The sequence below is a fragment of the Nomascus leucogenys genome, chromosome 12, assembly GCF_006542625.1.
Source record: "Nomascus leucogenys isolate Asia chromosome 12, Asia_NLE_v1, whole genome shotgun sequence".
NCBI classification, from domain to species: Eukaryota; Metazoa; Chordata; class Mammalia; order Primates; family Hylobatidae; genus Nomascus; species Nomascus leucogenys.
The window spans coordinates 29,447,940-29,464,122 of record NC_044392.1 but is presented as its reverse complement, the minus strand read 5'-3'; the positions used below and the strand labels follow the sequence as shown (position 1 = coordinate 29,464,122).

The 16,183-nt window shown below is 36.0% G+C and overlaps 1 protein-coding gene across 8 annotated transcripts in view; it reads left to right on the top strand.

The window, feature by feature from the left end:
• The window catches only part of DNM3 (dynamin 3), a 600,443-nt gene that overhangs the window by 492,280 nt on the left and 91,980 nt on the right, over positions 1–16,183 (top strand). For 4 of the 8 annotated variants that reach the window (XM_030823969.1, XM_003258881.3, XM_030823967.1 and 1 more), the window contains one exon: positions 7,669–7,680. The exons of the other annotated variants lie outside the window; for them this stretch is intronic. In XM_030823969.1, the coding sequence (XP_030679829.1) occupies positions 7,669–7,680 (12 nt within the window). The remainder of the gene's footprint in view (positions 1–7,668; positions 7,681–16,183) is intronic. 8 annotated transcript variants of the gene reach the window in all.

The window sequence follows — 16,183 nt, the reverse complement described above, 5'->3', positions numbered from 1 at the left end:
ATGTAAACAGAAGTCCCACCCAACATATGTGCACCCACCATTAAACAGACTCTGCCACTGAGTGGACCTCTCCACTTGCTGTTTCCTCCTGAATATCTAGATTATCCAGGTTTCTCCCCAGAACTCAAGTACTGAGACTAAGTCTTGGGGATTTAGTTCAGCTTAACTCCTGAGGTGCCTACTTGGCTCTCGATCAGTTTATAGGAATGATCATGCATGAGCTGGGTCCTTTTTAGGTTCAAAATTGGGAGAGAGTCTTTTCAAGAGAAAGTCTGAGATATGGGTGAAACACAGGACAATTAAAGTATTTCTAGGGGGGTTTCAGGGCTGACCACATCTCTGGGGTTATACTAAAATGTAACGGAGTTTCAGGAATACAGGATTGAGGACTTGCACCAAAATGTTGTCCTCTCTGCTGTTATTTTAACTCACTCATAGACCTCTTTATGCCGTTCCATGCTATACTTGTCATCCTATACCTGTCTGGCACCTAAAACAATGAAACTCCCACAATATGCTTTGTGCCCTCCAAATGGAAATTAAACTAGATGCTTTCCTGTCAATAGTCAGGAGTACAGAACCATTCATATATGATTTTCATCATCGTTGTCGAGTTGTTCTCCTGTTATATGCGTAGATATTTGCATAGATATGTACCACTCTAAAGACTACATGTGAGAAGTCATTAAACATCAGAGTACCACTTTTACTTTTGTTTTTAACTCTATTACTTATTACTCTTCCCTGTCCATTGATGGTAGTGCGTTTAATTTCACAAATGTTCTATATTAAAAATGCACATATACCTAATTTTTTATTAATTCATTCCACACAAACCTTTGGAGCATATGCTTTTTGCCAGCTGCCATTCAAGGCCCTGGTGATACAGAGCTGAACAATAGCAATAAGGTCCTGCCCCCGCTGGAGCAGACATTAAACAAGGGAGTGAATAACGATAATTGTGCACCATTAAAATAGTGATAAGTTCTATAAAATGTTAAGTAAGTTAAAGGGACAGACAGTGAGAGTAAGGGGTAGGCGAGCTTTATTTTTGTCAAGATGATGAGGGGAGGCCTCTTTGAAGAGTTGACATTAGAGCAGGCTCTTCAAAGAAGGGAGGGAGTAAAGGATCTGGAAGTCTGAAGAAGAGTACCCTTGGCAGAAGATAGCAAGTGCAAAACCAAGCTCAGTGTCTTAGAGGAGCAGCAAGGCCAGTGTGTCTGGAACACTGTGAGGGAAGACAAAGGTGGTAGTTGGTTAACAAAGAAAGGGGTCAGGGACCAGGTGATGTAGGCCTTGAAGGATGGGGCAAGCCTTTTGAATTTTATTCTGAGTGAGATGGAAGCCACTACTAGGTTTCAAGTCACTTAGTGACAAGATAAGATTTATGTATTTAAAAGCTCATTATGGTTGAGAATAATGAGGGGTAGTAAAGCATGTGAGTTCAAGCATGGGCTGTTGTGTCACACCACTTATATTTACATTCCAGGTGCTTACTTCCAAGCTGTGAGGTCTTGGGCAGGTTACCTAGCCTTTTCACATTTCAAGATTCTCATTTCTGAGATGAAGATAACAGTAGTCTTTTATAGGGCGGTTGATAGGATTAAATGAGATAATGCAGGGAAAGCATTGAACAGGGCAGGTACAAGTAAGCACTATATTTTCGTTTATAATTATAATTATTATGATTCTTATTATGAACATTTTCATCAAAACTACTTTCTTTAACAGCTAGGGGAAGGTTGAAATACTGTGAATATTATCATATAGCCCAGTGAGATTATAAATACTTTGTTATTTTCTATCTTCCAAATATGCTTGTATGCTTGGTTATTTATCAATGTGTGTGTGTGTGTGTGTGTGTTGTGTGTGTGTGTGTGTTTGCCTTAACATGCAACTATAATGTTTGTGAAAATGTTTTGTTAAGTTATGATTTTGTAAATTAAACCTATTTTAAATGCACTAGACAAGTTCGCCATTTAAACAAAAATAATGCTTAACCAGGCACCTGTGATCCCAGCTACAAGGGAGGCCAGGAGGATTGCTTGAGCCTGGGAGGCCCCGGCTACAGTGTTCATGCCACCACACTCCAGCCTGTGTGAAAGAGTGATACCCTGTCTCAGAAACAAAAACAAAAACTTATAATGAATCTCTTATGAGGGAAAAACTGTCCTAGAAAATCAAAGTTATCCATCTCCCAGTAAACTGGCTGGATTTTTATGTATCCATAGCTCTACATCAAAAAGACAAAGAAATATTTTCTATTTTTAATTAGAATACTCAATTTTAAACAAATCTCACAACACAATCTGTTTTGATGCTTTTTATATCATTTTTATTTGTTTATCAATGCATATTTGGTACAATTGCTTAGAAGATCAAGACAAAGGAATTTTTAGTACACACCAAAGGCAACACAGGATATTAAATTTAGCAGTGTGCGATGATGTTGCCTTTTCTCAGTTTTTATCATAAACAATATTTGCATTTCTTATTCACCATGTAGTCCTACAGGTCATATTACATAATTGCTTGACTTTCAGATATTTAAATGGCAGCTAACTGATGAAATTAACTAGAATGCTTATCTAAAGTTTCTATTTTGTGAACATGCACTTGTATTTGGGGGAAGGAAATTATTTTTAGGTAGTTATTCCTAATTTAGAAAGACTTGATGAAGTCCGAATAACCTAATAACAGATGCCTCCATCTATGTAAATTTTTAGAATGTCTAAGTAGTGTGATTTTGCTTTCATATCAATAAACCATTGAGTCTACAAATCAGTCAATTGCTACCCTAATAATGAAACATTTATGTGTCATGCATGGACATGAGTCTAAACTTACAAAGTTCTGCTTTCTGCACAAGATACCTCTATTTTGACTGGAAAGAAATCTCTATATAGATCATTTTTAAAAATTGTGTAAGTTTGACATCATTAGATAAACAGCCATAACCCAAATTTGAATGAAATGCTGTGTTAGACAGATTTTATTTTCTAGTAAGGTTACATATGCGCACTTTAAAAAATACATTCTCGCTATATATTTTTTTCCATCACGTCCAAGTGGTGGAATGGTTTTATGTCACTCATATCAAAATCTTCTGCTCCCCTATTTCTTTTGTCTCTTAAGTTATTTATCTTGGGGTTTTCTAAAATTTTATTTCTTTCTTTCCCTTCCATCCCCTTTCCTCCCTTCTTTCTTTCCCTTCATCCATCACTATTAAAGTGGACTCTAGAGATTCAAAGATTAAAAAGATGAAATTCCTACTTAATAGGAATTCTAAGCCTAGTGAAAGAGAAAGACACAAATAAATGCTCTACAATATGATAAGAACTACAGTGGATATCTGTATAAAATACAACAGCCCTACTATTTTTCCATATGGATTTTCTAATTACTTTTATTCTCTTTCACCTTTCTGGATCCAAAGCAAAATGTAGAATTTTTGTCTGAGCAGTGGCATCTATGGCTCTAAAATGGAAAGGAGGAGTCCTGGATTCAGGCTACTGACTTACTCTGTGAATTTACACATAACTTCCTTTGAGCCACAGATTTAGCATTCTACCAGTCACCTATTTCTGAGCAGCCACAATATTTTAAAACTATATTTAATCTGAATTTGGATTTAGCAGAATTTTATTTTTTCCATTTCTATTTTCTATGGTCACTAAATTGAAATTACAACCATGGTAAAATTTGATATCATTAAATATGTAGGACTTTATCCAGTTTCAAAGTAAAGATGTCTCTAATGTAATTAATTGTTATTTTCACTGATGAGACTGAAATACAATCAATCTGTATTGTGTGTGCGTGTGTATCAGTAGTAAGAGGCTACGATTAGACAACTTTTAAAAGATTATTTTATTGACACATGTACGTAAATTTTTCCTACATATGTGATTATAAATAAATGTGAATTTGATTAACTATCTAAAGAACATGATATAACAAACAACTGACTTTTCTGGCACAGTTTTGTTGGCTTACAATATTTAAATTATATAAAACATGAAAGAATTCCAAATTTAAATTCCTTGAAACATAATGTGTGCCATGGAATGAGGTAGACTTCAAGTCAAATCCACTCACAGTTGAATCCTGAGCCTGCCATTTACTAGCCGTGTGGCTCAGGCAACTTACTTAACCTTCCAATTGTTGATTCTTCTCTAAACTCAGAATAATGCCTTCCTCAGAGTGACTTTATAGGATTAAATGAAGGTTCTTCTGCATCACAACTAGTTCAGTGTCTTCAACTGGGTGAATGTGTTCAGTATCTCATAGCATTTATTTATTTATTTATTTTTATTATACTTCAAGTTCTGGGATACATGTGCAGAACGTGCAGGTTTGTTACATAGGTATACGTGTGCCATGGTGGTTTGCTGCACCCATCAACCAGTCATCTACATTAGGTATTTCTCCTAATGCTATTCCTCCCCTAGCCCCCCACCCCTGACAGGCCCCAGTGTGTGACGTTCCCCTCCCTGTTTACACTGTTGGTGGGAGTGTAAATTAGTTCAACCATTGTGGAATGTAGTGTGGTGACTCCACAAGGATCTAGAACAGGAAATACTGTTTGACCAAGCAATCCCATTACTAGGCATATACCCAAAGGATTACAAATAATTCTACTATAAAGACACATGCACACATATGTTTATTGCAGCACTGTTCACAAGAGCAAAGACTTGGGACCAACCCAAATGCCCATCAATGATAGACTGGATAAAGAAAATGTGGCACATATACACCATGGAATACTATGCAGCCATAAAAAAGGATGCGTTCATGTCATTTGCGGGGACATGGAGGAAGCTGGAAACCTTCATTCTCAGCAAACTAACACAGGAACAGAAAACCAAACACTGCATGTTCTTAATCATAAGTGGGAGTTGAACAATGATATTTTTATTATTTAAAATCATTGTGTCCATGAAACTGTAATTCCCAATTAAGTATTACTTCCCTTCTCTTAGGAAACTATCAATGGGATTTGGGTGTGTGAAGGAGAATTTCCCATCTATTGGCTAAGCAAGCCAAGTTGTTTAAAGGGAGATCTGATGCACTCTGCGGGGATAGGCCAGCCTCCATCAGTCAGTCAGGAGTGAGCAGAGAGGCTGTCAGGAGCTGAGAATTCACAAGCCTGCCCTCAGATGCCCGCCTACTGGTAGGAAGTCTGAAACAATGTCCTGGAAACAAATTTGGTGCAAATCCAGTTTTGCATATTTACTAAGTCTGACACCTCAGAGTTTTTAAAGAGGTTTTATTAGCTGTATATATAAGTGGTCTTCCCCTATCGTGTATTTTTCTTAAGAGATTAAAAATGATGGCAGGAAGTGAATCACCCTGGAACTTCACTATTCCTTCTGAACTGAGGACTGTCCCAGTCATAACTGATGCTTTTAGGTCTGCTTTGCAGATTGAAACCACTTTACAATGAAGTCCTTTTGAAACTTCAGAAATTCCACTTGGACAAACTCTGAAAGTTAATTTTTCTCTGTGTCAAATAACAGGAGAAAAAGTCTCTGCGTTATTGTAGGAGAAGAAGAGGAATGGCCACAGACCTGCATACATATTTATTAAAGTGCTGATGACCCCTCATATGCATTTTTTCAGCAGTCTAATAATACAAGACTTAAAATGCCCAGTAGTTAGCCCCCAACACATAACTTTGTTCTTAGCATTTTCAGGAGAACTTAGAAGAGCTACATGGCCAATTCTGAAGAGTCTTAGTTTTTCTTCAATGAAGTGCTTTCAGGGATCAAAACATAAATTGCTGCCACACAGAGTAGTGAAGGGAATTATAAAGCATTTACATTTCACCATTCATGACTGTTACGCCTCTCTCAGAATAGACAGTTGGGAAATGATTGAATGAAACAAGAAATGGCCAAGCCACACCACGTCCTCCGCTTGTGTGTTTCTTGTATTTAAGGATTAAGGCCTCCTACCCTGTGACATCATTGTTGCCACTACAAACAGAACCATCTGCCATCGAGTGGGGAAGCCAGTCATTCCCTAATGTGCAAAAATACTTGGTTGAACTCCTGAAACTTATTTGGTAGATCAAAAGCTGCACTGCTGTGGAATGCAATAAACTCCATCTGTTTGAGGTATTTTCAGCAATATTGCACTACTTTGGAGAACCAGGGTCCTATTATTCTCTAAAATAGGACTTTTGTTCCCGGTAAAATTCCCAGTGGGAATCTTTATTGCCTTATTGAACAGTTGGCATCATTTTTGAAAAGGACTCTTTTTTTCCCTTCATTCATTCTTATGCCATTATTTATGTCTCAGATAAGCCAGTGTGTTAATGGTTATATCATGGCAACTTAAAATGCCAAGAAACTTCTCTTCACTATTTTATCAGTGTCTTTAAATTTATGTTTTCTTTATTAAATATGATGGTCCCTGGATTAGGCATTTCCCTAGAGTCACGAATTGGCATTGTTTTCCAGAAAACACACTCTCTTGGGATCATTACCTTTCCGCTCTCCAGAAAATATCTGTATACATTATTTCCCCCTCCACATCCTCAACTTAAAACCAAATGCCAGATCTGCAGCCAGACCTGTGACTCCGCCCTGTTCTAGGTCTCCACAGATGCACGCACTTTACTCACAGCTCTCTTCCAGCCTGTGTCTCAGCGAGAAATTCCTTCTGGGCCCCTTTTGTGAGAAGAGTTCAGATCTGTTCCCGGCCCATATCCCATCACGTCTCCCCCACAAGATCTGACCTTGTGAGGACTCGGGCTGCCCCGGGAGTAATGAATCACCGTCTTATTTTTTTAGGCCGTATGTGAGTTAAATTGTTTGATATAAATCATACTCTTGCAGCTCAGGGTTGAAACAGGAGAGCCATTTGCCCTGCCGCCTGCTGCTGGCGGTTCTGTGTCTTTACCCAGAGTGTCACTTTTAGAAATGACTACATTTTTGTGACTAACCTTTCCAGACTCATTTCTTGAGTGTGGACTCGTGTTTGTTTTGGCAGCATCCCCACTATACACTCCTTGCTTCCCATGCCAACCTAAGGCAAAACTCATAATTTACAAAATAAAGGAATGGTCCAGATGGAGGTCGTAACTTGGTCTGCTTACCCTGTCTCCCCAGAACCACCCACTCCTTTCCTCTGCTCTCTTTTCCTTCTTTTTTTTTTTTCTACCTTCTTTGAAACCAAGGATGCAGTGTTTGTTTAAAAATGCACTGGCTGATGAAATTTTCCACTGCTTGGCATGTTGGAGGAGGAGCTGTCAGGAAAGGGCAAGCCGGCACACAAAATGCTCTGCCTTTCATGCTAACAGTTCACTTATTACTGATTCAAACCAATTCTTTCTGGCCACGTTCCCATACCCCAAGTATTCCAAATAGAAAGAAAGGGGGGAACTGTCATAAGTTTCTGCTGTTATAAATGTATGATTTCATGTAACCTATGTGGATTCTCTGACTTGTCCATGAGCTCTGGATGCTGTATTTGTATGTTTGAGATGTCAGTGAATAGTTAAATCATTTGTTTTGATTTCGCTCTAGCAAGAAAAACCTCATCATTTTATTTTATTTTTTTTAATATCCAGAGAAAGTAGAAGAAAAAAACCCTCATAATTTTAAAATAAATTTCTGTTTAACATATTTCTCTTTCTTTTCCTTGCGGCTACATGCACAGGGGAACAACAAAGTAAGTTATTTGTCCTCTTGCAGCTCTTCTGTCCCCCCAGCCCGTGCTCCACTCCTGCATGTCTTGACAGTGTTCCTGTGCATGCTGGAATGACTGTCATCTGTTACAGTGCATGAATTATATGGGGTGTGCAAATTTGGGGGAAAATGTGCATTTGCACTACCATAATGGCTGTTCTGTTTTGACTTTTGGGAAGGGAAGCATTCTATCCTTCAGGGTTGGTTATTGGCTAGTTCAGAGAGGTTGACATTATAAGGAAAGAGCTCCCACACTAAAAGATTTTGAATATTTAATAATGAGGACTCTTCTGCAGAAAGGGTACAGCAATCGGATGAAATTCAGCGCAGCTGAAGTTTTTGACTAAAAATCAAACCTCTTATGTTAATGTGCAGTTACAAAAACCCCAAACTGGAGTCTTAAATAGCAGTATGGCTGGCTTTGTTGACAAAACTGAACTAGATCAGTGTTCTGGCTTTGAAGGTGCCTTAAAATGGATGGAGGAGGGTGGGGTCAACATTTCACTTGGCTTCTGTGCCCTTGATGTCTTCCAGCTGGATGGAAGCAGAAGAGTGTGCGGAATGTAGGGGGTGGCCGAAATGTGCGTGATAGCTTTGTGAAACCAGGCAACACACAGGAATGGTGGAAATTATTTTAGTGTTGTTATAATAGATCAATGAGCAATTTAATAGTTCATAGGGTTGCTAGTTTGTTTAAATTTTAATTCAACTTTTCCAAAAGATTAGAACTATTTCTCACTTATATTAGAAATATAATAGTAATGTAGTTTGAGAAGATGGTCTTACGTTTAGTTGGGCAATTTGTTTTCTTATTTTTTCTATGGAGATATATTAGTGCTTCATCCTACCAGGTGGCCCACTTAAAATGGGCCTCATTGAATACAATAAGAATTGAAAAGAATCTGTTATATAAGAGTTGGCCGGCATATTCAAACCAGCTGGAATTCATCAAAATTTCTGTTCATAAGCCATACATATAGAATGTAAAACAAATGTGGGAAATCTTTTGCAGTTTAATTTGATGGAATGTGCTATTATGGAATAAGTTGACATACATGGTTGGTATTGAAAATGTGTCACTTTATAAATTTATATCTTGATATAACTGCTCATAACCCAAGTAATAATATTTAATAAAGTATTACCAGAAAAGCACAAGACAGGCATTTGTGAAGGAGTAAAGAGGTGAACTCAGCCAACTTATAGTATGATTTTTAAATACAGCAGGTAACTTTTGAAATTGATTAAAGAGTTCTTCCACAAAGTCATGGCTAATATTTATAACTAATTCTACCACTCTTTGAAAAGACATTTGGAAAAAATATAAAAACCAATATTTTTAGTTCTTATATCATAAAATATAGTTCAATTATTGAATAGTACGTGTGTCGAATCCTGGTCACTTGCATTGCACTGAGTCTCTGTCTGAAATTTCTTGTACTGCATTTCTTATTTGTAAGCAAAACAAAACAAAACTTTAAAAAGTACCCTGGACTAATTGTGAGTGTGCTAACAGGGAGCCTGTGCATGCTGAAGACCAGGGAGCCAGCTGCTGACATTTTGGGGGAGGTGGTAACTCTCAGACCACTCAAGAAGCATTTAGGATTTATCTCTTTCACTAGTGGATTCACCGATAAGTTAAGAACATTTGTAAAATTCACCCCCCCCCCCACACACACACACACAAAAGAGACCCACTTCTCCTTACCAGAAGCCATCCATTTGTTGTGTCCTATTTGGTTAAGTTCTTCTGGATCCAAAAAATATTCAGTTTAATACAGTTTACTGACTTTCAAGTCACTAAATACAATGAGAAAATTCAAAAATTTAAAATTACGGCTCATTAAGGGTTTCCCTAGGATGATGCAGAAGGCTCTTCAGGGTCTCCAGCTGCCCTCGGTCACCATCTGTATCTGAACACTTGCGCACGTGCTATGAGGACAGCTTTGGGTGCTGCTTAGAGGGCGAGTGTTAGTTGAAGAGTATCAAAGATGCAAGTACTTACTGTTTTGATTTCGAATTAAGGAGTGAGCACTTTGGAGGTGCTGGTATTTATTGCCCCGTGCCTTATTTTTAATTGTTTGTTATGAATAAGTGATAGTTTGTGGAAAATATAATGCTTATACTTTTTAAATATGATCATTATACTGACCATAGACTCTGGCATTAAAAAAAAACCTCCTCAAATCACAAACAGTACATCTGCATGTTATTTTCCTGTAGCTTAGAATTTCAGTATAAATGGAAAATACTGGAATACAAGCTGTGCTGTCTCTGGAGTATAGATCTGGATTCTTCAAAAGGAGAATATGAGATTCCTTTTTTCCTCCCATGCTGGAATGCTTGTTCTGAGTTGTCCCCAAGGCAACATACCTGAATTGTTGCCTGCCATATACGTGAGCCAGCTGTAAAGTGTGACTCATGTTAGACTTGCAAAGGCTTATTGTTTATGTAGTGCATGGCATTTTATTATATATGCTATTAACCAGACTCTAAAGAAAATGAAGTCTGCTCAAATTAATGTTTCCTTAGATGAGCAGGACAGATTCATCTTTCCACATACATTAAATATAGTGCACACACATGTGCACTACATATAACCTGGGGTATATGGAACAATCCCGCTATTTGTTTTCTCAATGACAGCCAAATTGATCTGCTTCATCCATCTTTAGACTATATTTAAAGTTTGGGAGCTAATCCTCTAAACTCCAAGAAAACTAACTTCTACAATAGATGTGCATTTAGATTCACATTATGAATGCATGATGAAACAAAACATCAAGGTTCACATTCTTCCTGCACAATCATATGTATGTTGTTATTTCTCCTTGAAAAGCAAATTTTCCTTTTGTGAGGAGATCACAGTTGCTCAGGAAAAATTTTCCTTCCAGGCCTGTTACTTATTTTTCCCTTTGAAAATGTTTTCGTGTTGGCATAGTGATTTCCTAAATTGCTCAGGGTAGAGTCTATCTCCTCCTAAGATGGGTTTCCCTGGACCACAGATTCCAAGTCAATGTCTTCATTAGAAAGACCAGAATCCAGGACACCCTGAGTCAGTTCTGGGAATGTGAACAAATATATACAGAAACAGGGAGGTTATTTTGTTTTTTAAACTTGTTTCTTGAGTACAAATGTAAATCAGAATGTTATTTTCAGAATGGAGGCCTTAGGTAAAAAATTAATCTCCATGTTGTGTCTTAGAGACAAGCCATTTGATTTCCTTTTTGAATGTGATGGCTTCTCTCGGTGGACAATTTTAGAAATTTCATAGACTTTTAATTTAATTTTTTATTAAATACTTGGAGTTTCAGTTAAATATTTTTGATATTAAATTAAGCAAGTTAAAGGTAGAGAAAATCTTAACATGTAAGGAATATAAATATACCAAAAGCCCTAAAAGTTTTTAATAAGGTTGGCATAGATACACAAATGAAAACTAAAATGAATCCTAGATTCAGAAATCAATGCTTCAAAAAGTTTTAGGTTACAAGGAAAAGCCACACGTAACCTTGTGCCTTATGAATCTTTTGTTGCTTTTAAAAAAGAAATTTATAATCACTTAACTTCAGTATTGTTAAACTAAAGGACTCTTATTTATATTTTCTCCCACAGAATTTAAGGCTGACTGTATTGCTTAGAGAGAAGGATCATTTTAAAGGAGAAATAGAACAGAAACATGCTAAAACAGAATTTTAAAATTGCTAATTAAATTCTAGTTAGGTTAAAAGCAAACATTTTATACATATTGGAGGGCCTTGATATTTAAGAAAAGAAGAATGAAAGGAAAATCAGATGAATAACTGTTTTTACAACATTTAAGAAACATTTTGTCTAGTGATTTCCTAACACGTTCAGCAAGGCCAGTGGACAAGGTCAGTCTTCATTCGTGGGAAAAGTGGTTATCACTGGGAGTGATTATTTTGGTGATCCGTTGGATTCTAGCACTCATTTGCAAAGATAAAATTTACCAAGTCAAATGGCACCAAAGTATATATATTGAAAGAGCAAAGATATTAAATCCATATTAATTAGTTATGCCTCTTTACACCAAGCCCTCAACTCCTAAATTATTGTCCTTGGTCGTATGTGAGAGAATATAGATAGCCACTGAAAACTCGCCCTCACAATGTGAAAATGTCTTTCTGATGATGCGTGTTATAATCATGGTGAATGAAAGGAGCAGAGAGTACAGTGTCATAATGTACATTTTCTTTGTATTATATTAAATGCATGACCAAAAGTCAGAACACTCTAAGCAATTTGGATATGGTCAGCTCAATTATTTTATTTCAATAATGTGTGTGCCTTCCCTGATTTTCTTAGAAAACTTCAGCCAATGCATACCTTGGGGTCTAAGGAACACGCCCACCGCCCCCCCCCCCCCAACCTGGTTGACTAAATTTATGCATAACCCAATAAGGACATCATTAGAGTTAAAAGAAAGGATGAATATTCCCCTAGCCTCAAAGTGTTATTTTAGTTCCATGTGAATATAAAAAAAAAATTGTTTGTCAATCATTGCATCACCAGTAAACCTTTGCTTCTGTTTTTGGCAAATCAGCCTTAAAAGAGCATTGTTAAAGCCTTATTTTTGAATCCCCTCACTTTAATAGTAAACTGTTGGGAGAAGGGACAGTTTAATTGAGGGTAGAAAACTTCTAGAAGCAAATTGGAATCTATATTATGTTCCCAAATTTATTGATCATGCTAAATAGACTCTATAGAGAAGCAAGAATTGATCTGCTGCTGCTTAGAAAGCTTATAGTAGATTATAATACAGGGATTTCTTAAGGGTCATTAGGGCTTGTCTATATATTTGTATTTTCTCTGTTGGGTCAAAAATGAAGTGAGTTCTCTCTAGTTAATAGGAAATAATGTTTAGGACTGCATAGCTATTTTGACATATTTGCTCTCACATATTGTAGTGTACACATTCCGATATTGTGGACATCTCCTTTCTGCATGCTTCATGATATTTTTTATGGAACTGGCTTAACACTGCTCCAAAACAAAAGTCATTCATACCTGTTTTGAAAGCATGATATCTGGATAATGAAAATGTGGCACATATACACCATGGAATATTATGCAGCCATAAAAAAGAATGAGATCATGTCCTTCACAGCAACATGGATGGAGCTGGAGGCCATTATTCTAAGTGAATTAATGCAGGAACAGAAAACCAAATACCAAATACCAAATACCACAGGTTCTCACTTGTAAGTGGGAGCTGAACATTAAGATCACATGGACACAAAGAAGGGAGGAACAGACACCGGGGCCTACTTGAGAGTAGAGTGTGAGAGGAGGGAGAGGATCAAAAAATTTCCTATCAGGTACTATGGTTATTACCTGGGTAATGGAATAATCTGCACACCAAACCCTGTGACATGCAATTAACCTATATAACAAACCTGCATATCTACCCCCTGGGCCTAAAATAAAAGTTAAACAAGAAGAAAACATTTTATCTTGAAGTATGATTTTATTTATTTATTTATTTATTTATTTATTTATTTATTTACTTACTTATTTACTTATTTATTTTTAGAGACAGAGTCTTGCTATGTTTCCCAGGCTGGTCTTGGACTCCTGGGCCCAAGCAATCCTCCTGCCTCGGCCTCCCAAAGTGCTGGGATTACAAGTGTGACCCATCATGCCTGGCTGATTTTAAATGTTACCTTGTGATAAGCATTGTTTTGAAATTTAAATCCTTACAGAGTATTTCTATTAAAAAGTAAGAATTTGTTTTTTTTTTTTTAATGTTAATGTGGTTATGGTACTGTATGGTAAAGTCATTCAGAATCATTGCAGTAGGGAGGGTTTTAAAGCCTTCTATCTATCTTTGGCAGATCAACTGAGCAAAAACCAAGATAAAAAAGGATGTGAATGGTATAAGAAATAAGTGAGATTCAAAAGATATATATGTGCATATTTAAAGGATATATGAATATTGAATGTCTGGTAAAATACAGAAAACTAGAGCTGTATAGAAAATTTTAAATGTAAAAACCTATCTATTTACAAGTGAAAAAATACATTCCAAAATAGATCCAATGGAAATTAGTATTTAACTTACAGACTATTTGGAATATAATAATAGCGAAAACACTATACAGAATACAATCAATACTATACAAAGAGAAAAATTAATTTGGAAATGAATTATTTGTTTAATGGAAGTCAATAAAATTAGAAGATTGGAAAGAGAGCAACTGCAACCTGATGAAAGAAAGAAATTCATTAAGTAAAAATTAATGAATTAGAAAATAGCAAAAGAAAAACAAGAAAGCTTAAACTACATACAAATTTAAAGCTTTTGTATGAGACAGTAGAGTTAAAAGGCAAAAGACAAACTAGTAAAATACTTGAAGCATATATGACAAAGGATTAAATATTCTCAAAATAGAATTAGTCCTATTCAGTTTATTAAAAAAGCTAAAACAAAAAAGCAAAACAAAGCAAAGAACACTACCTACTAGGAAAAAAGGAAGGGGGCCAAATCAATAGAGCATTTAGAAGCCCTCCCAGCCCCTGCAAAAGGACTAATTAATATATGACAAAAAGGTTCAATTTCACTAGGAACCAAGAAGTGTAAATTAAAACAGCCAGCCAGACATCATGATTGGGCTTTCAGAGTAGGAGATATGAGAAAGAAGGTCGTGTGATAGGTGGTAATGAGGAAGCCGTCCTCCTTGTGTACCATACATGTTGCCGACTCTGCTTGTAGCCTCGAGGGAGGCTAGCTTGAGAATCTGCATTAAATGCCTTGGTTAGGCACAAACCTTATGGCTCAGCAATTCCACTCTTAAAAGTTTATTTTTATCAAATGATTCCATAATTGTGCAAAGAAATTTGTTCAAAGATGATTTTGAAACATTGTTCATAATTACCAATGTTTTAAAACAGCATCAATATCCATCATACAAAATTGGTTGAATAGAGTATGGTATATTAATTCAACAAAATGCTATAAAGCAAAGCATTTTTATCTTTAAAAATATAAAGATATATATATAGAAATTTTCATGATAAATTAACAAAACATTGTGCATGCCATAGGTAGCATAATTCCATTTTACTTAAAAAATTTTACATAGGATGAAATATATACATATATGTTTGCACATAGAAACTACCTATTGTGTACTATGCTCACTACCAGGGTACAAAATACCCATGTAACAAACCTGCACATGTACCCCATGTATCTAAAATAAAAGATGAAATTTTAAAAATAAAGAAAGAAATTCTGGTGCAGAATTTACACCAAAATTTTAACAGCATGGGCAATATTAATTTGTGGTCCTGTGTTGTTTTCTCATTTTTATGTGATAACCATCCTTTGTGTAACTTTCAAAAAAAGGTTTTGAAATACACAAAAAAATAAAAAAGAGGAAGATACTTAAATGGAGGATGGTGAGAAAGAAAGAAAAGTATAAAATGGTGAAAACAGAATTATCTAGGAGGAGAAATATGTACCATAAAAGAAATAGATTAAACTTTACAAGAAAATAGATTAACTTTTATATGAATGTCAAAGATACATGTGGAAATTAAAGTGGAAACTAAGCATCTGAGACTCTACAAGCTTGACATAATTATGTAATTGTGTTTATTATGATTATTTTTGTTGTGATTATACAGATTTTGTTACCTCTTTTCCCTTTACTCTGCCTGTGCAAATATGTTATTTTCCTCACTGAATTGCATATTGTTGAAGGACTATATTAGGAGTCTCCAAATGCTCACATTCCCTCATTCATTGCCTATTGCTTTCAATAGTGTCTTTGTTTCAAATGCTCAGATTCCATGAGATGAAGCCTCCCCATCTTCCTGGACCAATCGTTCTTCCTTAAATTCCAGTTTCCTACCTGTCAGCGCTGTTGCCTACTATGACTGTGTTGTGTGTAATATACAAATAATGTATACTGTCTAAGGATTATCAGTGAGCCATTTCATGACCTAATTTCTGGCTCTTGATTTTTCTGCGGCTTTAAAAATCTCATTGAGGTTTAAAGATAACATATAATATTAGGCTAGCAGGATAATTATGTAAAATTTAAATTTAAAAGTCAACTCATTTGCCTTGAACCCATTTATTTATATAATTAAATGTATACTCTTAATGTTGAAAAAGCAGGATGACAATTGAAATACCAAGATCAGAATTAGAGTCCCACTAAGAAATGCTCCCTTTAGGAAAAACAATTTCTTTTGGTTTCAGCCATGAGCAGCACTTAGTATACATTTGCTAGGCACCCCACCAGACACCTCCAGTGAAACAAGAGCAGAAAGGCTTAGAGGTATAAAGTGTCTGGTTCCTATGTAGTATATTTAAGCACAAACAGATTAAGGCTGATGGCAGTAAAAGCCAGTGACTTAACCTGACTCTAAAGAATAAACAGAGTTTAGAAAGAAATTAAAATTGAAGAGAACATTTTGAATACATATGACAGAAAAAAGTTACTATTTTATTATTG